This window comes from Larus michahellis, chromosome 23 (genome assembly GCF_964199755.1).
Source record: "Larus michahellis chromosome 23, bLarMic1.1, whole genome shotgun sequence".
Taxonomy (NCBI): domain Eukaryota; kingdom Metazoa; phylum Chordata; class Aves; order Charadriiformes; family Laridae; genus Larus; species Larus michahellis.
Genome location: NC_133918.1, coordinates 4,163,490 through 4,187,538, shown reverse-complemented (window position 1 = coordinate 4,187,538; position 24,049 = coordinate 4,163,490). Strand labels below are relative to the sequence as shown.

The window sequence follows — 24,049 nt, the reverse complement described above, 5'->3', positions numbered from 1 at the left end:
AGGGGAGGGAAATGCCAAGAAAAGCTGAAAATCGGCAGGTCAGGAGGAGCTCGCGTGCCGACGGCTGCATCCCGCGGGATCCCCCCCCGGCACAGTCCCACCGGGACGTGGCCGGGGTCTTGGAAAGCAAATATGGGATGAAGGGAATTAAAAAGGGGAGGAATAAATAAAGAAAGAAAGAAAGAAGGGAAGCCTTAGTCCCCCCGTTCCCGTCTGCATCCCCCTCCCTCCATTCAAGACCCGGAGGAAAACATCCAATGGATCAAATATGGGATGAGGGGAATTAAAAAGGGGAGGAATAAATAGGTAAATAATTAAATAAATAAGTTTTAGTCCCTGTTCCTGTCTGCATCCCTCTCCCTCCGTTCAAGACCCAGAGGAAAACACCCAATGGATCAAATACAGGATGAGGGGAATTAAAAAGGAGAGGAATAAATAAGTAAGTAAATAATTAAATAAACACGTTTTAGTCCCCGTCCCTGCCTGCATCCCTCTCCTTCCGTTCACGACCCGGAGGATAACGGTCCAAGGGATGCGCGCGGGGCTCGGAAGCGGGAGCGCGGGTCCCGCTGGCCCCACCGGAGCCGGCGATGGCCAAGCTCCGCGGCCTCTCCATCGCTGCCGGGGACCCATGGGGCAGAGCGCCGCGGGCCCCCGCCACCACCACGAGCCTCGGCGGGCGAGCGGGGGGACACCGGGGGGCCCCAGCCTCACCCCGACCCCCCCCCCCCAGGACCCCACACCCAGCTGGTCCCCACTGAGGTGACACCTGGGTGAGACCCTCCGGGCTCCTCTGCCCCCTCGGGGGCCGGCCCGAGCCCCGGCTAGCAGCCACAGGGGGCTGGCCAGGACAGGGGGGTGAGCCCAAAGCTCCCACCAGCCCGGGCTGGGGCTCGACTCTGGCATCTCGTGTGTCTTCACACTCCCATCCTCCCCGACGGGCTCTTCGGGGGTCAGACCCCTCGCTGCCCCCCAAGGGCACGAGGGAAGGCGAAGTCACTCCCTGTCTTCATTATTATTCCAGGGAGTAAATTTTCCTCCTTTGTTTAATTTTTCCCCCACTGCTGTTGCTTCAACCGCCTCATCTGACACTTTGAAGTCTGAAGTTTGGGGTCCTCCCACGCCCCCCACCCCGGCGCGGGGGGACAAAGCCCATCTTCAATGGGAGCGGGGCGCTGGGCCGGGCGGAGGCGGGTGCTTTTCCAGCCCCTTTGGAGAAGGATCCCTTTTTTTCCACCCCCCCAGCACGTCTGCGGCATCGCCATCCGGCACCCGCCGCAGCCGCACCGGCATCATGCCCGTGGCAGCGCTCCGGGACACGGGCGGCTTCGGGGGCAGAGCCTGGACCCGGCACACGGACACCGACCCCCTGCTCCCCACCCTGGGGGGGGGTCCAGGATCCTCCGTCTGCGCTGCCTGCCTCCCTCCGGCCAACGCTCCGGAACCCCCTCTGGCCAAAGCTCTGGAATTCCGGCAGGGGCGAAGGCTTGGGCCAGGCTGTCCCCGAGGGATGGGATACGGCCATGGGGCGGGGGACACAGGGGATGCGGAGCAGGATTTGCCCCACCGAGGGTGCACAGACAAGGGATGAGCTTAGAAAAACCAATGGTTTTAGCACCTATTGCCAAAAGGAGAGACGTGCCCCCCAACCAAGGTCAGGCACCCCCCCGCAGAGGGGGCTGGCGGAGCAGGGTGACACCGGAGGGGACGTCGGGACCGCGCTGCCGGGCTCCGCAAACCCCGCGGGGTTTTCATCCCTCCCCGACAGTCACCGCGTCCGGGGCTCCACAGGGGACTTTGGGCAAAGGCCTTCGGTCCCCGGCCACCCTTTGGGACGCAGCTCCGTGTGGCAGCTCCACCGCCGGCCACGGAGACCCCCTCCATCTCCCACCGCCGGTGCCGCGGAGCCAAACCCAACCGCTGTCCCCAGGAGGGTCGGGGGACCCCATCGCCCGCTCCCCGCCAGGCGGCCTGCCCTCCCCACAGCCTCCCTTCCCTGGGCTTCCGAGTGAGGAGCCTCATTAAGAGCTAATTAGCTCTCGAACAATGGGAAGCTATTTAGCAGCCCCAGCCACAGCAGCATCAACGAGCAAAGCGGAGGGGGGAAGAGGAGGGAGGAGAAATAAATAAATAACAACACTCCGGGGGCCGCCCAGGAACAAGCTGGGACACGGTGCCAGGGTGGCAGCACCTCGCCCGGATGGTGGCACGCCGTGGCACGGCATGGCGCTACCCAAACGGGACGGCCCCCGGCCGCCCCGCGCTCAGCCTCGTGCCTTCCCGGTTTTCCTACTGGGGGAAAACCAGCCCCGGTGCATGGCATGGGATGGAGGAGCCCCAGTGGCCCCGCGGGCGCTGCCACCCTGACGGCGCCCGGTGGGGACGGCAACGGCAAAGAGGTCGCGCCCGCGCGGGCGCCCCACAGACGACAGGGAAACTACAAGCCCCTTTTTCAGGGTGTCCCCGGCTTCAGAGAGGCCTCCCAAATTCATTTGGCAAGGACCGAAGTGGCCGCGGTGGCCGCCCCTCGGGCTTCGGGGCTCGGACCGCGGCAGCACTGCTGGAAGCGCCGCTTTCCCCCACGCTTGGAGGCGAAACCGGGGTCGGTCCCGGCTTGGTGAGGATGCTCCGAGTGCTGGAAAACGGCCAGGCTTTGGGCCGGGGCACATCGGGCTCAGACGGGTCACGGCGGAGGGGGGAAGCCGCGTTTAAACTCCTCTTCGGGGCTGGAGGTAACAACGCCGAGATCCGCTTGCCTTCCGTAAATCCCATTAAATGCAATGGAGGAGGGCAAGATCTCTGCCCCAGCTGGGGGAAAAACCCACCTAGGATGAAAACGAAGCCTCCGAACTCACGCCTAACACAAAAGAACCGAAATTTTCACCGGCGGGAAGGGGGAGCTATTTAAGGAACAATCGCTGCAATTTTATACCGACAACCCGGCGGATGAACCTTGTCAGGCGCTGGCGGGTACGGGCACGGGCAGCCCCGGCAGCGGCACGGGGACGCGGCCAGACAGACAGACAGGGACCGGAGCTGGGTGCCGAGATCTCTGGTTGGAGACACGGAAAAATAAAACCAAACCTTTTTTCTCCCCCCCCAACAGCCCACGAGTAGGTGCCACACATGTGTATAGCGCAGGGACGGCCACGGGCACGCATCTTCCCCCCACCGGCGTACGGCAGCGGGGGGGGGTTTGGGCATCTGTATTAATTATTAGTGGGTGTAAAGTGTATATATGTGCATATATATATATCTTTCTATATGAAAGCGTACTTTTAAAGCTCTCTCCTCACCGTTCTCGCTGCCCCGCTGGCAGCACCGCGCACCCCCAGCCCCATCCCTCGCATTAAGGATGCGGCGCATGGCCGGCATTTGGCTACCAAATGTGCGACCAGCAGGGAATGTAATTGCGGTGCCTCGAAAGAGGACGGGCAGAGAGAGACAAGAGACGGGCAGGGAGGGGGGGGGAAAGAAAAAAAAAAAAAAAAAAAAAATCTTGTCGGGGCCGCCAGACCTGCTGGTATCTGCTCTCCATTAACCGCGCCGGCGAAGAGTCGCTAACGCGGCTTAACGGGCTGGAAAAGCGGGGTGGGAAGGGCTGGGAATGATCTGGGCACAAAGGGAGAAGGGATCAGATGTAAAACTAAAAGAGCAGTCATTGCGCAGGACGCGGCCCAGCGCCGGCATCTCCAACCACACCGGCACCGCCGCCGGCAGCCCAAGCCCGGCGCAGCCGGTGCGGGGACGCGGCCTGACGGCGATACGGGAACCACCCAAGCGCCAGAGTTAAAATTCATGTTAAAATCGCCTGGTGGGGGGGAACGGGGTGTGTTTCAGACCCCCGTGCGATGCCTACGGGAGCAGTGATGCCCATGGAGAACCGACCCCCAAGGACCCAACCTTGGATGGAGCCGGGACACAGAGTTTTTGGTGACCAGCCCCACGGCATCACCGGCACCGAACCCGCCGTGGCGTTGGGTGGGCACGTCCAGCGCCAGGCACGCTCCCCCCACCCCGAGCCGAGCCCTCCTGCTCGGCCAACCCCTCCCCAGCCCCAAATTCCCCTTGGAAAAAACCCAAACGCGCGTCGCCTTCGCTGCCTCGAAGGAGAGGCGGCACACGCAGGTTGCCACCCCCACCTCCCCCCGGCCACAAGCCCTCATGACTCACAGGCCGGCAAGTTCGCCCCAGCCCCAGCTGGCCGTGGCTTTGCCGCGGCTCCCGGAGCCCCGAGCCCTCGGACAAAGCCCCGGGGAGAGACGGGGACGCAGGAGAAAAGGGGCACAAATGCCGATGAGCCCCCAGCCCCCGCCCCGGGACGTTCCCCTGTCACCCCAACTCCCCCATCCCTGCGGCACGGACCCTTCGCCCGCTCCCGAAGGGGAGGGAGCACAAAAGGACCCCTCCAGAAAAGTCCTGCTCCGCTGTCACCGTGTCCCCAAGCGTCACCCAGGCTCCCGCCAGCCGCAGTAAATCCGCCCCCCCCCCTCTCCCCACCCGCCCCAGCTAGAAACCATTTCTCCGGCTTCCCGATCCCGGGATTGGGGAGTGCAGAGGAACAGAAGAGAAATCCCAGCTGTGCTCACAAACCGAAAAAAAAAAGAAAAAAAAAAAAGGGGGGGGGGGGGGGGGGAATAAATCGGAAAATAAGCCTTCCAAGGCAGTGAAATGACTTCACAGTTAAATATAGGCCACGGGTAAAATCTAGACCATTTACAGCATTTGTATCTGTACTGTAAACAGAGAGAGGAAAATACCTAATACTTTGCACATTTCCCCCTCGGTAGATACAGAAACCCACGGCCGCGCGCTCGGGAATCGCGTCTGGCTGCAGGAGGAACACTGTCATTCCGGAATTACAGCAACCTGCCCGTTCCCGAGCTGCGGGCAGAGCCGGGAACGAAAACCTTCAACCCTCCCGTCCTTCCTTGGCCTTCCAGAGCTTTCCAGTCGCAGCCCCGAGGCCGCGGGTCGAGGGGTCCCGGGATCGGGGAGGGAGGGGACACCCTCCGAGGACGGGTCGCTCCTTCCCGCAGAGCTTTTTCCCCCCGCCATAGCACGGAGTTTTCCCAAATCCCTGATTTTTCACCGCGCTGTAGAGCCCTGGAGGTGTTCAGTGTCAAATCTCACTGCAGAGCGAGGGGGGCAAAGCTGGAGACCCCCCCACCCGCGTGGGCGACGCCGTCCCGCCGGCGGATGCTCCAGGATGCCCGGTTCGCCCCACGGTGCCTCTTGCCAGGTCCCGGGGCTGCAAACCCACCCAAAAACCCCCCTGGACACCCGAGGCTCTGCAAAACCCACCCAAAAATCCTCCAAGATGCCCAGGGCTCTGCAAAACCCACCCAAAAACCCCTTCTGGGATGCCTCGGGGCTCTGCAAAACCCACCCAAAACCCCTCCCAGATACCCAGGGCTCTGCAAAACCCACCCAAAAACCCTCCGTGACCCCTTGGGGCTCTGCAAAACCCACCCAAAAACCCTCCGTGACGCCTTGGGGCTCTGCAAAACCCACCCAAAAACCCTCCGTGACGCCTTGGGGCTCTGCAAACCCACCCAAAACCCCTCCGTGACACCTTGGGGCTCTGCAAACCCACCCAAAACCCCTTCAGGATGCCCTAGGCTCTGCAAAACCCACCCAAAACCCCTCCCAGATACCCTGGGCTCTGCAAAACCCACCCAAAACCCCTCCGGGATGCCCGGGGCTCCGCAAAACCCACCCAAAAACCCCCCAGGACACCCAGGGTTCTGCAAAACCCACCCAAAACCCCTCCGGGTGAGCGGCTCCCACACCAGCGGGAACCACGGAGCGTCCACACAGCCCCCCAAAGACCCCACGGAGGAAGAGCCCGGCCACGGCCGGACCCCACCAGAGCCCTGCCAAGGTCTGGTCCCCCACGGTCCCATCCCTGGTCCCATCATCCCGCACCCAGGACCAGCCCTGGCCCTGCTCTGCCAGCGCATCCCACCACCGGGGTGGAAAAAACAGCGGGAACGCAAAAAATCCCCAGTTCTACGTGGGTACGGAAACGGTGCCGGATTACACAAAGATACGTTCTTCCTCCTTCGGCTATTTCCAGGACAACCCAGGAGTCACATCCAGCAAAGCCCGTGCAACCTTTTCCCAAGGCACGCTTACACAAAATCATTTAAAAATAAAAAAAAATAATAAAAAAAAAACAAAACAAAAAAGCAACCTGTAAATCCACAGCGAGCGGATAAATATCTCCACAGAACGGGCAAATTGCAGCATCCCGTGGTACCACTTATTTTTAATTTAGACCCAATTATGAAATATAGAATTATTCTAATCTGAGCAAATCGTATCGACCAGGAGATTTATTAGTGTCTTGTACAAAACAGAGATTGCAACATAAACCCGAAGAAAAAAAAAAAAATATTTATCGCCAGATCAGGTGTGGGGGTTCACACAAGCACCGGGCGTTTTAACCATTTTTTTGTTTTCCTCTCCTTTCTTTTATTTTAAAATTTACCTTTTGATTTCCCCCTGATTAAATGAGATGGGGGGGGGGGGAAGAAAGAAACCAAGGGACCTAGAAAAAGCATATATGTTCTTAATTTTTAAGGATGAGCTAGTCTTCTAGCAACTCCGCAGACAGGCAAAATAAAGCCACCGCTGGGTTCAAAAAAGGGAAATAAGCAGAAAACTCGATGGCGATTTCTATATTTGCCACCTCTAATAAATTGCCTTGAATCCCCAGGCCCTTCGGCGCAGGCGGGGAGCGCGGAGCACACGGGCGATTGCGACACGGGGCGCTCCCAACGTTGGGGGAATGTGGGTCACATCCCGGCGCCGCGGACGTGCCTGCGAAACCCACCAGCCATTGTCTGCTCTTCCCTCCCATCCCTTCCCACTTCCTTTGCCCTATTTTATCCCCCCCCCGCCCCCGCCTCGAAAATATTTTTCCCTGCCAATGTCGGATTTCGAAGAAAAAAAATAAATAAAGTATATATAGATGTAATGATGAACCACCACCTATTTCCGAGGATAAATTCCTCGCGGTGCCCATCCCGGCACGTACAAGGGGGCGATGGGGACGCGGGTGGCTCATGGGGCCGAGCCGAAGCCACCACCGACGCCAGGTCCCACACCAACACCCAGGACACCCGTCACCCAAGCCCCGGGGGGGCCACTTTTGGTGACCGTCACCGCCGTAGGGACCTTCGGGTGCTCAATCTCAGCCGCGGCCCCGACCCCTCGTCCCCGGTAGCTGGGATGCCCGAGTTTGAGCCGGGGTTGGGGGGGGACCCTCGCACATTTTTGGCATTTGGGAGAACAAAAGAAAAGAGCCCAAAATGTGGGAGCTGGGGAGGAACCAGGAACTGTAACCAAAAACTTTGCAACGGGCAAAAAAAAAAAAAAAAAAAAAAAAAAAAAAAAAAAAAAAAAGAGAGAGAGAGAAGAAATCCCTGCCTCTTACAATCCCCCACAAAAATGTGAGGGAGATAATAAAATCCATATGCACGGCAGGCGGCCCGCGGCGAAGGCACCGCCGCGCACAAAGGCACGGGCTCGCCCCCATTCCCCAATTTCGAGGGGACGAGGATGGGGGTGATGGCTCCCGGCTGGTCTCCCCCGTCCCCGAGGGGGCACGCGGCGGCCGGAGGACGACGCTCGCATCCCACCGGCTGCGGGTACCTGCGGCCACCCGCCGAAACGCCACCGGGAACTTTAATAAACTGTGATGGTGTCACCAGGATGCGGAGAAGGTGCCACCAGGGTCCCCTCCCGGCCGGGCAGCACCCCAGGGGACGCCTCGCTGGTGTCCCCAGCCCCGGCCGGGGGGCGAGGGACAGGCCGCGCTGCCACCCCCACAGCCCCTCGCCCTGTGGGGACCTGCGGGGGACACAGAAACACCCGTTTTACCCAGGGACAGGCGCAGAAGTGACCCGAGCATCACCACGCCACCCCCCGCCAGCTCCGCGGGGGACACCGCCGGGGCCACCCTAACTTTGCTTAATGAGGGGGAAAAAAATGTGGGTTTGGTGACAGTTTTCTCGATTATTTTTTTTTCCTCGTCTTTTACAAGAATCCTCCCAAATCCGCCCGATGGGTCTGTAACCGAAGGGGGAGAAGAGGGCGACGGGGGGCTCCAGAGGGGGGGTCCCAACCACCTGAGGCAGGAGAAGAATTCATCCGCGCTTGAAACTCGCCGACAGTTTTTTAGGTTCCTCACAATTACGAACAAAGAAATACAACAGAAATGAAACTCTCGCCAAAAAGAAAAAAAAAAAAAAAACAAAAAAAACCCCAACTAAATATGGATGCTTAGAAAAATAAAAAATAAATTTTAAAAAAATTTAAATTCAAAGACCGACCGGGAAAACGATCTCAAGCCGGCAGCGATCGCTCTGCCGAGGGGGGGGGGGGAACCAAATGGGCCGCAGCTGCCCCGCACCGCCCCATTTTGCTGTTTCAGCCCCAAAATCGTTATTCCCGACCCTCCCGCGGCCGCCGCCGGCAGCACCCGCCGCTTTTGGGCGTATTTCGGGCTTTTTCCGCAGCACCTTCGCCGAGTCCCCCCCCCTCCCCGCCCCGGGGAGAGGGACCGGGGGGGAGGGGACACGGGACCGGCGGGGAAGAGGAACTCGAACTTCCCCGAAGTTGGGCGCGGAGGGGCTGGGGGGGCCCCGCCGCCCCCACAGGGACCGCGACCTGCCCGCCGCCGGTGCTCCCGGGGCTGCCGCAGACCCCCCCCCCCCCACCCCCGGGGGGAACTTTGGAGCGGGGGGGGAGCAACCGGAGGAGTCAGCCCCGGCGGAGTGGCACCGGCGGGGACCCGCACCGAGCCCCCCGGGGCCGCCCGGACCGTTCACCGGAGCAAATCGGGGCCGCCCGGTAAACACCGGGGATCCCCGGCGGTTGGAGCGGGACCCGATTCGCCTGTCACCCACCGGGCGGGCGGCTGCGGGTTCACCGAAGGGTGGGTGCGGGGGGGAGAAATGAAGCCTAAAACTTGGGCGTCGCTGCAGCCCGGCCCCCGCCGCCGCCCCGGTCCCGGTCCCCGCCGCCCCCGGCCTCACCTGGGGTTGCTGCCGTTCCAGTAGACGGCGTACCGATCCGAGATAACTTTCCCGGTCTCGTCGGTCCAGACGCAGACACCGACGAGCGCGGCGAGCAGCGCGGCCGCCTCCCAGCGTACCATCGTCCCGGCCGGCGGCGGGCGCGGCTCCGGCCGCTTCAGGGGGCGGCGGGGCGGCGGCGGCGGCGGCCGGCGGAGCCCTGGGGCCGGCGGCGGGCGGCGGCGGGCGGGCGGCCAACCCTCACCATCGCCCGCGGCCCCGGGCGCCGTCAGCGGGGAAAGTTGGGGGCGGCCGCGGTGCGGCGGCGCCGGGGCAGCCGCATCCCGCGCCCGGGCGGCGGGGACCGGCCGGTTCCCGCGGCGCCCCGGTACCGGGAACCTCCCCCCTTCCTACCGCTCCTCACCCCCCGCCGAACTTCGGCCAAGTTCCTCCGGGCACCACCACCACCGCCACCGCCGCCGCCCGGTCCCGAGCCCCGGAGCTGCTCCCCGCACCGACGGGAGGGGAGCGGGGACGGTGCGGGCTCAGCCCCCCCGCCCCCCCGGGCGCGGGTTCCTCCGCTGCGGGGACACCGGAGAGACAAAGGCCGGGCCGGGGAGGCCGCTGCTCCCTCAGTGCCGCCGCGCCATGCTGCGCCCGCCGCCCGCGCCCCCGCCCCGCCCCGCCCCGCGCGGCCACGCCCCGCCCCGTGCGCAGGCCACGCCCCGCCCCGCGCGCAGGCCACGCCCTCCCCCGCCGCCGCCTCTGACACATTGTTGCCACCGGCGGCCGCCGCCGCCGCCGCCGCCGCCGCGCGCGCGCGCCCGCCGCGGGACCAGGGCGGGGCCCCGCGCGCCGCCGCGGTCCCGCCTCTGGTTGGGGGGGGACACGGACGGGCGCCGGAGGGGGGGGGGGCGCGAGGGGGTCTTGGAAAGAGGGGGGGGGGGTCACACCGGCAGGTCCCTCTGCAAACGGGGGGGGTCACACCGGGAGGGGTCACACCGGGAGGGGGGGCGACACCTTTGGAAGGGTGGGGGGGGGTCACACCGGCAGGTCCCTCTGCAAACGGGGGGGGGTCACACCGGCAGGGCCGGGGGGGGCTTTGGGAAGGGGGGGGGGTGTCACACTGGGAGGGCGAGGCTTCCTTCTGCAAACGGGGGGGGGGGGGGGTGCGTGTCACACCGGCAGGTCCCTCTGCAAACGGGGGGGGGTCACACCGGCAGGGCCGGGGGGGGGCTTTGGGAAGGAGGGGGCGGTTACACCGGGAGGGTGGGGGGGTCCCGTTGGGAAGAGGGGTGTCACAGCGGGGGGGGGGGGGGCGACACCTTTGGAGAGGTGGGGGGGGGTCAGACCGGCAGGTCCCTCTGTAAATGGGGGGGGGTGGGGGTGGGGAGTGTCACACCGGCAGGGCCGGGGGGGGCTTTGGGAAGGGGGGGGTCGCACCGGGAGGGTCAGGGGATATTTGGAAACGGGGGGGGGGGGGAATGTGTCACACCGGGAGGGCGGGGGGGGTCCCTCTGCAAAAGGGGGGTGTCACACCAGGGGGGTGGGGGATCCCTTTGCAAGCGGGAGGGGGGGGTCACACTGAGAGGGTGGGGGGTCCCTCTGCAAAGGGGGGGGGGGTCTGCATTGGGGTGCAGCACACGAGCGGGGAGGTTTGGGGGGGCCTTTCCCTGGAGGGCGGGAAGGGCTCAGGGGGGTGCGAGGGTGCACGGGGGGGTCGGGGCTGCTTTGGGGGGGGGGGGGGGGGCGGGTGTTGCAAAGTGTGGGGGGGGGTTACGTTGGGAAGGGGCAGCCAGGGGCTGACGCCACAGGGGACGGGGACGGGGACGGGGACAGGGACGGGGACGTGTCCTGCAGCCGGGACACGGCCAAGGGCAGGGCCGGAGCAGCCGGACACCGGGGGGGGGGGGGGAATGCAGATTCCCACCCCCCCCCCCCAATGCATAAACATTTTGTCACCTCCGATCCGGGGATAAAATTAACCAATAATTTGCATTAACGTCTCGTTTCCCTTTGCCGCACTCCAGGAAAACGCTGACGGGAAGCACAGGGCACCGGCGGCACCTCCCGCGCCACCAGCCCTGTCCCCGCGTCCCCACCAGCCAGGGCCACCGCGGGCCACAGCCACCCTCGCCACGGCCACCGGGCTCTGCCGGGGCACCGGGGCCGGCACGGGGGAGGACAGATGGAGTCCCCTCTGCAGGACGAGGGATGGTGGGATTTTTGGTTGCGGTGAGCTGCCTGGCTGCGGCACGGGGAGCCACGTCCCCGAGTGAGGACATCCCACCCGTGAGGGAGGATGTCACATTCATGAATGAGGACATCCCATCCATAAGTAAGGACATCCCATCCATGAGCGAGGACATCCCACCCCTGAGAGAGGACATCCCACCCATGAGTGAGGATGGCACATTCATGAATGAGGACATCCTGCCCCTGAGAGAGGACATCCCACCCCTGAGACAGGACATCCCACTCATGAATGAGGACATCCCACCCACGAGTGAGGTTGTCACATCCATGAGCGAGGACATCACAACCATGAGCGAGGACATCACAACCATGAGCAAGGACATCACATCCATGAGCAAGGACATCACATCCATGAATGAGGACATCACATCCATGAGTGGGGACATCCCACCCATGCATGAGGACATCCCACCTATGAATGACAACATCCCACCCATGCATGAGGACATCCCATTCAGGAAAGAGGACATCCCATCCATGAACGAGGACATCCCATCCATGAATGAGGACATCCCACCTATGAATGACAACATCCCACCCATGAGTGGGGACATCCCACCCATGCATGAGGACATCCCACCTATGAATGACAACATCCCACCCATGCATGAGGACATCCCATCCATGAACGAGGACATCCCATCCATGAATGAGGACATCCCACCTATGAATGAGGACATCCCACCTATGAATGAGGACATCCCACCTATGAATGACAACATCCCACCCATGAATGAGGACATCCCATTCAGGAATGAGGACATCCCACCCACGAGCGAGGACGCCCTTCTCGGGCTGCCCGGGAAGGCCACCGCTGGCCGGGGCAGGACCCATCCACTCCCAGACCCCCCCACAACCCCCCCCCCAAGTCCAGGAACGGCCGCTGCTGCAGAAGGGTGCGCAGACGGGGGGGGGGGCACTCCGAGCCCTCCTCCCCGCGGTCCCCGGCGGGTCCCTCCCGGGTGGTTTTCGGCCACTGCGGAGTCTCCGGAGCTCCTCGGGATGCAAATCCGCATCCCGTTGGATTCACAACAGCAACAAGGTGCCCGTTAAGGTCACCGGGAGCGAGCAGCCGAGGCGCTTCCGCGAATCCCGCTGGCTGCCTGGCTTTCCGCCTCGGCATCCGAATGTCCCGGTAAATCCGTCTCCGCCCGACGCGCTTTTCCTTTGGAGTTTGTTCCTTTCAAAAGGCAGAAACAGCTCCGGTGTCAAACCCGCCCGGCGCCGCGCGGAGATAAGGCGGGCCGTAAATAAAATATGGCTCATCCTCATCACTTGTTTAGCAAAACCCATTTGGAAAAACTCAATGAAGTGGGGGGGGGGGGGGGGTGTTCCGCATCCCCCCCCCCCAGAAAAAAAACCAAACCAAAAACCCCCAAACAAAACAAAAGTAAAACAAATAAAGGCAGAATGATTTTTGAATAAAGCCACCGCCAAGGTCGCGCATCTCGCTCCCAGCGAGGTATTTCTCCACCGAGCCCCCCCCCCCCCCCCCCAATTTTTCTCCCCAGGGAGGGGGGGCGCTCTCATAAACCCGTCCCCTTCTCCGTCAGCTTTATCTGTTTTCATTCATGAAGTCGAGCCACCAAAAGCCTTTCTGGGCATGTCGATAGGGGCCAGTGGTGGTCCCCCCGCCCCGGGCTCGCGGCTGCGGCCACGGAGGGAGCCCCGGCAGAGCCTGGCCAAGCAGCGCAGCCCCGGGGGGGACCCCTGGTGGGGGGGACCCTGGGGGGGTCCCTTGGAACAGGCTGCCCAGAGAAGCTGTGGCTGCCCCATCCCTGGAGGGGTTCAAGGCCAGGTTGGACGGGGCTTGGAGCAACCTGGGCTGGTGGGAGGTGTCCCTGCCCAGGGCAGGGAGGGGCACTGGGTGGGCTTTAAGGTCCCTTCAACCCAAACCACTCCGTGATTCTGTGATTCTATGACCCTGCGGGGGGGGGCACCTTCAGAGGGGACCCCCAGCTCGCAGCAACGGAGCCGACACCACCCGCCACGGGGTCAATTTCGGTATTCGAAGCCCCCCCATGCTGGACCACCCATAGGAAAACCTTCTCAGGGATGCCCCGTTCCTGGGGCACATCCAGCTGGAAGGGGGGGACCCCAACTGCCACCCCCACCCCCCCACCCCCCCCCACCGTGGGGTTCCTGCAGGTCGCAATTCCGTCTGGTTTGCTCATGGGGAGAGTTGTGCTGGGCAACAACCGCCCGGGGGGCTCCGGCTGCCCCCCGAAACTGAAGGCAAACATCCCGAAGGAGTGACTTGGGATAAGCTCCCTAATAACGCTGCTCGAGATGCTCCAAGCCCCCCCCCCCCCCCCCCAAGCCCTCCGGCCACCCGAGGAGGTCTGACACCGGCAGGACGGATCTCGGGATACCGGAGGGGGGGGTGCCCAGCGCGAGCGGGACCCAGCACGCGTCCCCCACTGCCAAACCAGTGCGGGAGCCGCCAGGGAACTGGTTCCCAGTTCCCTCACACGGCGCAGCAGGATGGGGGCTGCCGGCAGGAGACTCGCAAAATGCCAACTAAGATCAAAAAAACCCTTAAATTTCAAACACGGGGTGAGAAAGCCAAAAGCGGGGAGGTGCATGGCCCCCCCCCACCCTCCGGCTCCTCGCCAAAGAGAAGAACGAGACCAAACCCGGGGCTGAGGGGACCCGCGAGGGCTGGGAGCGGGGGGGACGGGGGGCCTGGCCCGGCTCAGGCCACGGTGTCGAGGGGCTGAGCGGGATTTCCGTCACCTCCCGGTGATGGAAAGGTCTGGATTGGGGTCCGGATTGGGGTCTGGACTGGGGACAGGCCTTTACCCCCCCACCCCGCCCAGTAACGCAGGGTGAGCTCAGGGCTGGGCTCTCCCGGCACTCCCAGCCTCCAGATTTTGCCTATTCGGCCTCATTTAGGCTGTGGAATTGTTGGAGCGCTGGCGGAAGCGATGCCGGGGACACCGTCTGCCCCCCCCGCCAGCTCCAGCCAGCCAGCAGGGATGCAGCCTGCGGGACACCCCCGGCCCACCCCGGCTCCCCCCCGCAAACTGCGGAGCCCTCACCGGGTCCAGGATCCCAGCTGGAGCCGGGATGGAGCTGCCACCCGCCCCCCCCACTGCCATGCCAGGCTCCGTGTCCCTTCTCCCAGGCACCCGGCACTTGGGCTTTCGAAAGAAAAAGGTCACTAGAATATTTGAAGCCAATTTTTAAAACAAAAATTAAAAGGTCTTTTACCCAAAGCCTTGTTCTTGGAAACAGCTAAACAAATTTGGCTGAAATTACAGGAAAAATGCCTCGACTGAGAAATTCAGCCCGAACGGAAAAGCCCGAAGCAGGTAAAACACCAGGCGTTCATAGCGGGGATCCGGCAGCAGGGGCAAGGGGTCTCGGGGGGGGGGCAGCGCCTGTGTTGAACCCCCCCAAATAGAGCTGGGGGATCCCGTGAACCTCCAAGAACCAGGCTTTTCCCAGGTCCCCGCTCCAGGGAAGGGTGCGGAGCTCGGCGGGGTGGGGGGACACAGCGTGAGGGGCTGTCCTGCCCCCCAGCACCCCCTTGCCGGAGGGGGGGGCAGCTGATGCCAGGCTGGGAGAGCTGCCCAAACGCTGCCCGGGGTCTCTCTGAAGGGCTTTGGCTCAGGATCGGGCCCTGGTGGAGGGTGATACCTTGAAGGAATAATTAGTGAATTAATCAAGCGTCACCGTATCCCTCGAGACCAATCAAGCCCCTCGTTATTTCGTGGCTTGAGGAACGCAAACGATAAAGCGCCCATTACCTGTACATCCCAGTACATCCCAGCTCTGCCCAGCACATCCCAGCACATCCCAGCTCCGCCCAGTATATCCCAGCACAGCCCAACTCAGCCCAGTACATCCCAGCATACCCCTGCTCCACCCGGTACATCCCAGTAGATCCCAGCTCAGCCCAGCACATCTCAGGTCCACCCAGTACATCCCAGCTCAGCCCAGCACATCCCAGCGCAGCCCAGTACATCCCAGTGCAGCCCAGCTCAGCTCAGCCCAGTACATCCCAGCTCAGACCAGCACATCCCAGCGCAGCCCAGCTCAGCTCAGCCTGATACATCCCAGCTCCACCCAGTGCAGCCCAGCACATCTCAACACATCCCAGCACATCCCAGCTCCACCCAGTACATCCCAGCTCAACCCAGCTCAACCCAGCACATCTCAGGTCCACCCAGTACATCCCAGTACATCCCAGTGCAGCCCAGTGCAGCCCAGCTCAGCTCAGACAAGTACATCCCAGTGCAGCCCAGCTCTGCTCAGCTCAGCCCAGTACATCCCAGCTCCACCCAGTACATCCCAGCTCCACCCAGTACATCCCAGTACGTTCCAGTGCAGCCCAGCTCAGCTCAGCCCAGTACATCCCAGCTCAGCCCAGTACATCCCAGCTCCACCCAGTACATCCCAGTACATTCCAGTGCAGCTCAGCTCAGCTCAGCCCAGTACATCCCAGTACATCCCAGTGCAGCCCAGCTCTGCTCAGCTCAGCCCAGTACATCCCAGCTCCACCCAGTACATCCCAGTACTTTCCAGTGCAGCCCACCTCAGCTCAGCCCAGTACATCCCAGCTCAGGCCAGCACATCTCAGCTCCACCCAGCACATCCCAGCTCCACCCAGTGCATCCCAACATATCCCAGCACATCCCAGCACATCCCAGCTCCACCCAGTGCATCCCAACATATCCCAGCACATCCCAGCTCCACCCAGTACATCCCAGCACACCCCAGCCCGCGCTCCCCAGCTCCTTCTTGCCTCCTTTCTAAGAGCGAAGTTGTTTTTTTTTCCTTACCAAACAAAACCAACTATTTGCCTTAATTATTGCAAAGCCTCATATTTCCAGCCCCCAGCTACGCGGGGCGGGGGGGGGGGGGAGGCCGGTTGCAGGGAGGTATAATTTACACCCCGCTCCTTTAGCTTTAATTGTGGCGGCCTAGAAATTAGGGAAAAGATTTGCTACCGAAAGAAATTAAAAAAAAAATAACCCTTCCCACGTAAAAGGTGAGGAGCGGCCGGGAGAGGCCGGGGCGGAGGAGCCCCCGCGCCAGGACTGGTTATAATTTCCCTGAAACAGGAAAAAAAGGGGCCCAGGAGGGTCCCTGGGAGCGTTCCCGGCCCCAGCTCCATCCAACCCCGGCGCAGCCGCAGGGTGGGAGCGGGGGGACCCCGGGCTCCGTCCCCCCCCCGGTTCCGCGGTGTGTGTGTGTTGGGGTGGGGGGGGGGTCATGCCGATGGCCCTCGGTGGCTCTCGGCATCCACCGGCACCGACCCCCCCGCAATGCCAGGGAGGGGGCGGGCAGGGGGGGGTCGCGGCGTAGCGGGTTTGCTGGTGAGGTAAAAGACGTGGGAGAAATTGAGGGTTAATTCACGGCTGGTCCTGGGCAGCCACCGGCAGGAGCCGGGGGGAAAGGGGCAGGAGGGGGGGGAAAAAGGGCAGGAGGGGGGGAAAAGGGGCAGGAGGGGGGGGAAGGGGCAGGAGGGGGGGAAAGGGGCAGGAGAGGGGGGAAAGGGGCAGGAGGGGGGGGAAGGGGCAGGAGGGGGGAAAAAGGGGCAGGAGGGGGGGGAAAAAGGGGCAGGAGGGGGGAAAAAGGGGCAGGAGGGGGGGGGAAGGGGCAGGAGGGGGGAAAAAGGGGCAGGAGGGGGGGAAAGGGGCAGGAGAGAGGGGAGAAAGGGGCAGGAGTGGGGGGAAGGGGCAGGAGGGGGGGAAAGGGGCAGGAGAGGGGGGAAAGGGGCAGGAGGGGGGGGAAAAGGGCAGGAGGGGGGGAAAAGGGGCAGGAGGGGGGGGAAAGGGGCAGGAGAGGGGGGGAAGGGGCAGGAGTGGGGGGAAAGGGGCAGGAGAGGGGAGGATGGGGCAGGAGGAGTGGGGGCAGGAGGGGGGAAAGGGGACAGGAGGGGGGAAGATGGGGCGGGGGGGGAGGATGGGGCAGGAGGGGGGGAAAAGGGGTGGTGGGGGAGGAGGGGCAGGAGGGGGGAGAAGGGGCAGGAGGAGGGGGGGCAGGAGGGGGGGAAAAGGGGCAGGAGTGGGGAGGATGGGGCAGGAGGGGGGAAAAGGGGCAGGAGGAGGGAGGGCAGGAGAAGGGAAAAAGGGGCAGGAGGGGGGAAAAGGCGCAGGAGGAGGGGGGGCAGGAGGAGGGAAAAAGGGGCAGGAGGGGGGAAAAGGCGCAGGAGGGGGGGAAAAGGCGCAGGAGGGGGGAAAAGGGGCAGGAGGGGGGGGGGCAGGAGGAGGGAAAAAGGGGCAGGAGGGGGGAAAAGGGGCAGGAGGGGGGAAGAGGGGCAGGAGGGGGGAAAGGGGGCCAGGAGGCGGAAGGACGGGGCAGGAGAGGGGAAAAAGGGGCAGGAGTGGGGAGGATGGGGTAGGAGCGGGGAGAAAAAAGGGCAGGAGGGGGAAAAAGGGGCAGGAGGGGGGGAAAAAGTGGGTGGGGGGAAGAGACAAATCCATTAATTGACCCAAATGTGGGAAACCCCACGGCACGGAGCAGCCAGGAGCGCCATTTCTGCCGGCTCATGAGCGGCCACGTTGTGCCTCTCCGCTCCCCGGGGCCGCGTCGGTGGCAAACCCCTGACTGCGGTCGGCTCGGACCAGCATGGGGCCGGCGAGGGCCACGAGCCACCGCGGGGCGACCCGCTGGCCGTGCATGGCTCCTCCATCGTCCGGGGTGGCCGGAGCCCAGCGTCGCGCTGCGCGACTCGGGGAACAGCCTCCCGGGATGGCGGGGGGTCGGACGGGGATGCTGGAACTCGCCGCTCGCTTCGTCCCCGTCCCTCGGGCGGCCTCGTCCGATGCTTGTGAAACCCCCCAGCCCCCAAATCCGGCTGCGATAACGCTTTTCCCCGGCTGCCGGCAGGGCCGAGCATGGATCCCCTCTCCGGCTTTGTGCCCGCTGCGGTCCCCGGTGCGACGGCAGCGCTCGGCGGTGGGAGACGCCGGCACCTCCCGCGGCAGCAATCCCCAAACATTAATTAAACCCCTTCGCCAAGGCTGGGGGGGGGGGATTGGGAAATGATGCGGAATGCCACCCACCTCTAAAACCAGCCCGGTACAGACCACCCCGCTGCAACCGGGGAAACTGAGGCAGGAGGTGACATCTCTCAAGGTCAGACGGAGGTGACCCCGCCGGGGGGACCCCGGGAGCCCCCACTCGCAGCCCGGCATCGCTCGGAGCAGGCTCACGCTCCCATCGCAGGGCTGCGGCCGCGTCCCCCTGGCTCTGCCGGGGCTGGGAGCTGGACGGCGGGGGTCTGCTCCCGGCTCCGTCCCCTCCCTCCCTCCCGCGGTCACCTCTGCCATCGGGAGCCGCGTATATTTTGGTTATTTTTGCAGTGGGGGCTGCCTGCCCCCCCTGGGGCTTGGGAAGTCCCCGGAGCCCAGGCAGGAGGGAGCTGTGCCCGCAGGGATTCCCCTGGGTGCCAAAGCCCAGGCTCTCCTTATCCGGGCGGCTGATACGGATAAAACCCATTTTTTGATGAACGCAGCCCCCTGGCAGGGCTGGGGCAGCCGCCTCCGGGGCAAACCTCCCCCCCCCGGTGGGGCAGATGGGGGGGGATCGGGGCTGCCAGGGGACGGCTGGGCCGAGCCCTCGCTCCTCCTGCAGCCCGGGGTTTGTTCAGCGTCCGGAGGAGCCGAGCTGAGGTCACGGAAACACCCAAAGGAGTGAACGCGGGAAAGGCAAGAGCTCCTTGGGAACGGCCTCCCGCTCTCCATGCGTGTCCCGCCAGCCGGGGCTCAACCCGGAACCGCCGTCCCGGGGAACGAACCCGACCGGGGCCAGTGCCGACCCCGGCACCGAGCAGCCCCCCAGCCTGCCGAGGGGATGGATGGACAGACAGCCGTGGCCTGCTGAGGGGACGGATGGATGGACAGCCGTGGCCTGCCGAGGCAGGGAGGGCCCCTGAACGGGCGCGTTCGGTGATAACGCCGCCGGCTGCGGCACCGACCGCCGCTGACAGGTGGCCCTGACACCCTGGGACATGAGCTCCAGCCCGGGCCAGCGCCGGAGCCATCGGCCTTTCACTGGCAGGGGTTTGGCGCAGTCCAATGGTATTAATTTTTCCATTATAATAATGATTTTTCTAACCCCTGGTCAGGGTTAGACCCGCCATGGCAAGAGGGCGGCCGGAGCCGGCATCCCCCGGGAGCTGCAGGGTGGCCCTGGGACCCCCGAGACCCCTCCCCAGGCACCTGCCCACCCCAGCCCGGGGTGATGGAGACGCACCCCACAGCCCACGGCCGAGCCGCAAGGGCTGCCCAGTGCCGGGGTGGAAGCCCAAAGTCCCTAATTCCAAAATCCTGCGGTTTTCCCCCAAAAGTTGAAGGCCGGGCGCGCAGCAGCCGCCGCCGCCGCGGCAGCTCATGGCTTAGCCAACACCCCCCCCTAGTGCCGGTGCCCCTCACGGGCCGCCCGGGCCGGGGGCCGCATCCCGGGGGGGGTGGGACGGATGGGGAGGGGGCGGCCGTCACCGTGGACTCGGGTCGCCCGAACCCAGCGCTCGGCAACAGCCCCGGCCTCTGCCGACGCCGGGGGTAGGAGAAATCCCATCCCATGGGGAAACATGCAAAAATCCCCAGCCCCATAGCTCCCCAGCCCCACAGCCCCCAGCCCCATAGCTCCCCAGCCGTGCAGCTCCCAGCCCCATAGCCCTGCAGCCCTACAGCCCCCAGCCCCATAGCTCCCCAGCCCTGCAGCCCCCAGACCCATAGCTCCCCAGCCCCACAGCTTCCCAGCCCCCCAGCCCCATAGCTCCCCAGCCCTGCAGCTCCCAGCCCCATAGCCCCACAGCCCTGCAGCCCCCAGACCCATAGCTCCCCAGCCCCACAGCTTCCCAGCCCCCCAGCCCCATAGCTCCCCAGCCCTGCAGCCCCTAGCCCCGTAGCCCCACAGCCCCCAGCCCCATAGCTCCCCAGCCCCGCAGCCCCCAGCCCCATAGCCCCACAGCCCCGCAGCCCCCAGTCCCATAGCCCCCAGCCCCGCAGCTCCCAGCCCCATAGCTCCCCAGCCCCACAGCTTCCCAGCCCCACAGCCCCATAGCTCCCCAGCCCTGCAGCTCCCAGCCCCATAGCCCGGCAGCCCCCAGCCCCATAGCCCTGCAGCCCTACAGCCCCCAGCCCCATAGCTCCCCAGCCCTGCAGCCCCTAGCCCCGTAGCCCCACAGCCCCCAGCCCCATAGCTCCCCAGCCCCGCAGCCCCCAGCCCCATAGCTCCTCAGCCCTGCAGCCCCCAGGCCCATAGCTCCCCACACCCACAGCCCCCAGCCCCACAGCCCCCAGCCCCATAGCTTCCCAGCCCCATAGCTCCCCAGCCCCGTAGCTCCCAGCACCGTAGCCCCCAGCCCCACAGCTCCCCAGCCCCACAGCCAGCTGGGACCGAGCCGCGGGGGCTGAGCTCAATGGCCGGGGGCTTTGCAGGGGGTCCGCAACCCTTCGCCCCTTCCTGGCCAGGGACGGGCAGCGGGTGGCCGGGCCCCTCCGTCCCCGTGAGCCCTTCCCAGAGGTGCCCCATTAGGACACGGCGCGGTGCCACGGATCCCAGCGTCGCCCACGGATTCCCCCCACCAAGTCCCCAAAACCCCCCCCCATCCCACGCCGGCACCGAGCAGAAACCCTCCCGGCCGCCCCACGGTTGCGTTCCAGCAGCTTTTTGAATATGGAAAGCGCCGGGGGGAAAAAAGCCGTTTTTCTGTTTGGCCTGAACCCACCCAAGTGGAAGGGGAAGGGGAGGACGGGGGGGGCGGGGGGCGGGGGGGGCAGCCCAAAGAGTGAATCCACTTTTGAATTGCAGCGTGGCCGCGGCCCCGGCAGCGGGGCTGACAGCTTGACACAGACGGATTGGCAGCTCCCGAGGTGAAACATCCCGGCCCGAGCCACGGAGCCGCAGGAAAACCGTGTCTTTGGAGGGGGCCGGGTTTCATTATGGCGTTTTTTTCCCACCGAGGAAATAAGAAATGAAATAAATAAAAACCAGACGGGAGGGAGAGCGGGGAGCTGGAAGCGGGGGGGCACGGCTCCTGGGGACACCCTCCCCCCCCCACCACCACCACAGGGACCCCCATGCATGGGCTGGGAGAGGCGGCTGCTCCCTCCCCAACGGGGGGTTTGCAGGGTCCCCCCCCCACCGCAGACGGCACCCTGAGACCCCCAGAGCGTCGTCCCCGGGCTCCCGTCCCCCCGAGCTGCCCCCACGGGCGCTGCGGGGCCCAGGCGCCCCCCAGGACACGGGGCAGGATCCTTTACGCCCCTTTTACGCCGGGGGGGCTGCTGAAATGCCCATAAATCCCAAACCGGGGGCGCGAGGGGGATGGGCGCCGCGGAGCGATGGCCGTGCGGGGGCCGCCGATGGGCTCTTGTGGGCCGTGGGGGCCAACACGGCCCCGAGCCGGGTGTCAAACCCCTTCCTGGGGCAGAAAAAGGCATTTTCCAAGCAGGAAAGAGCCGGGGAAGGCGAGGCCGGCGCTGGCCTCCCGGGGCCGCCCGCCCGTCAGCGGGAATCACTGATGTAGGACGGATGTCTCCCAGGGATGATAGGGCAGCGACCCTCATATTTTCCGCAGCGCGCGCTCCTGCGCGCTACCTGTGTGCGGGAATGATAGGAATTCATCACGGACCACCCCCCGCCGCGCGCCGGCTCCCAGGGGAGGGATCCGCCAGCTCTCTCCGAGGCCTAAAACGGGATGAGGTTATCCGCCGGCACGGGAAACCCAGACACGTGCAAAAGCCGGGAAGGTGCCGGCGCGTCCCGCTCCGCAGCCGCGGGGTCTCACCGGCGGGTTCCCTCCTCGCCCAGACACGAGGGTGACGCCACCACGGGATGGGGGACAAAGGCCTCCGGATGAGGATCCTCCGCGAAACGGACGCGGAGGAGAGATTTAGGGGTGATGGCGGTCCTGGACACGTGTAGCGTCGCCGCGTTTTGGGCAAAGGTGCGTGTTGTGTCCCCCCCCCCACCCCGTTGTGTGGCCGTCACCAAATAACCCTCGTCCCATTACCGCCCGTTGGGAAGCGCCGGCTCTGCCGCACGCGTGTCCCTCGGCAGCTCCGGTCCCGTCAGCGGATACCTCGGCGCTGGGTCCAAGGGCTCGGCCGGGGCTTCGCCGCGGGCGAACCGTGGCTCCGCCGTGCCGCGGCCCCCCCGGCACCCCCTCTGCCCCCAGCCGCTCCCCCCCACGCTGCTGCCATCCCCAGGCAGGGCTGTAACTGCTTAAAACCGCTTAAAACCGCTTAAAACCGCTTAAAACCCCGCGTAAGGGGTTGGCACAAACACCCGTTGACTCGGGGCGGGAGCATCCGCGCTCTCCGGACGCGGCTGTGCCTCCCCACCCCCCCCCCCCGACTCGCCGTCCCGCTCCGGCCATCGCTGCCGCCCGAAGGCCACCGTGACCACGACCACCCCAGCACACGGCAGCCCCCCCCCGCCACCCCGCGCCCCGCCGGGACCCCCCCCCGAGCTCTCTCCCGGCTGCCGGGTTCCCTCGCCGTCGTGTCAAACAAATCCAGGGGAAAAAAAAAAAAACCCCATGTTTGACGGCATCAAAGCGCAAACCCCCCCACCTGTCCGCGGCCCCGCGCGCTTTAATGCTGCCAAAGCGTCAACTCCCCCAGGTCTTCATTATGTCTTACAGGCCCCGGTATTATATCAGATTATGGAATCATTAAACAAAACCAAAAAAAAAACCAAAAAATCGTACTCCTGGCTGTCCGGGGGGGGCCTCTAGTTACCTTGTCTAAATAGAACAGCATCGTTTTTAACCGAGGAGCTGGCGCGGTCCCTCGGGCCTTCATTATATTTCATGGGCTCGGGCTGGAGCAGAATCTTCCCCCGCGCCGGGGGGGCTCATTCTGCGCCGGTGCCGAGGACAAGGTGGTCCTGGACCTCCCCCACCCCCCACCGTGGACCACGGGCCACCGCGTTGGACCGAGACACGTCGCCGTCCCCGCTGCGAGAGGAGCCAGGCGGGACGGCGCTGCCGAGACGGAACAACAAGGCGAAGAAAAAGCGGATGAAGGGAGAAAAGCGCCGGGGAGGTGATGGGTCGGGGGGGGTGTGTGCGTGTGTGGGGGGGTGAAATCAGAGCTAGGTGGGCGCCCAATTATTTTAATTGCGCGTAGGTGCCGTTTAGGGCTCAGCGATGCGCGGCACATCAGTGTTTACCGCTCGGAGCAGAACCAATTATGTTGGAACACGGAAAAGGCCGGAGAGACGGCAAATCGACAAGCGGGCGGGCGGTGGGATCCGTCCGTCAGCGGGCAGCCAGGCATGGAGCGGGAGAGGGGGGGGTCCCAGGACGGGGATCGGGGCACGGGGACACCCCCCCGGCCCAGGCACCGCCGGGAAGGCGGAAGGCTCAAGGAGGTTGTGGGGAGGGGTGGGGGGAGAGAGAATCCAGATCTTGTTTAGGGAAAGAGGGGAAATAAATAAAGACGTAAAGCTGTAGTTTCTGGTGGGGTTTTGACAGGCGCTGTCAGAGCCGGCGGTGCGTGCGCGCCCGTCTTTACAGTAAATAACCGTCAGCAATTAGAGAGCGGAGGGTGCCAGGGAGGGAGTCGGGCAGCTCCGGCGCGTCACTCACGGTGGGGAGCTGGGATGTGTCCCCCCCTGCCCAGGGCTGAGCCGCCTTTGGGCCACCAGCGGCAAGGTGGCAGCTCCCCTGGGGCTGCAGGAGCCCCCCGGAGGGACGTGGCACCCGCCTCTGCCGGAGCGGGGACTGCGGCTACCGCAGCAGCGCCCGGGGCCACCGCGGGGCTGGGGGGGTGTGGGGGTACGTGGTGGAAAGCGGCGCCCGG

At 64.5% G+C, this 24,049-nt stretch overlaps 1 protein-coding gene across 1 annotated transcript in view; it reads right to left on the bottom strand.

Moving 5' to 3' along the window:
- EFNA2 (ephrin A2) overlaps positions 1 to 9,413 on the bottom strand; it is a 55,098-nt gene extending 45,685 nt beyond the window's left edge. The window contains exon 1 of the mRNA XM_074565538.1: positions 9,045 to 9,413. Within this exon, the coding sequence (XP_074421639.1) occupies positions 9,045 to 9,166 (122 nt within the window). The 5' untranslated portion in view covers positions 9,167 to 9,413. The remainder of the gene's footprint in view (positions 1 to 9,044) is intronic.
- Positions 9,414 to 24,049: the final 14,636 nt, after the last annotated feature.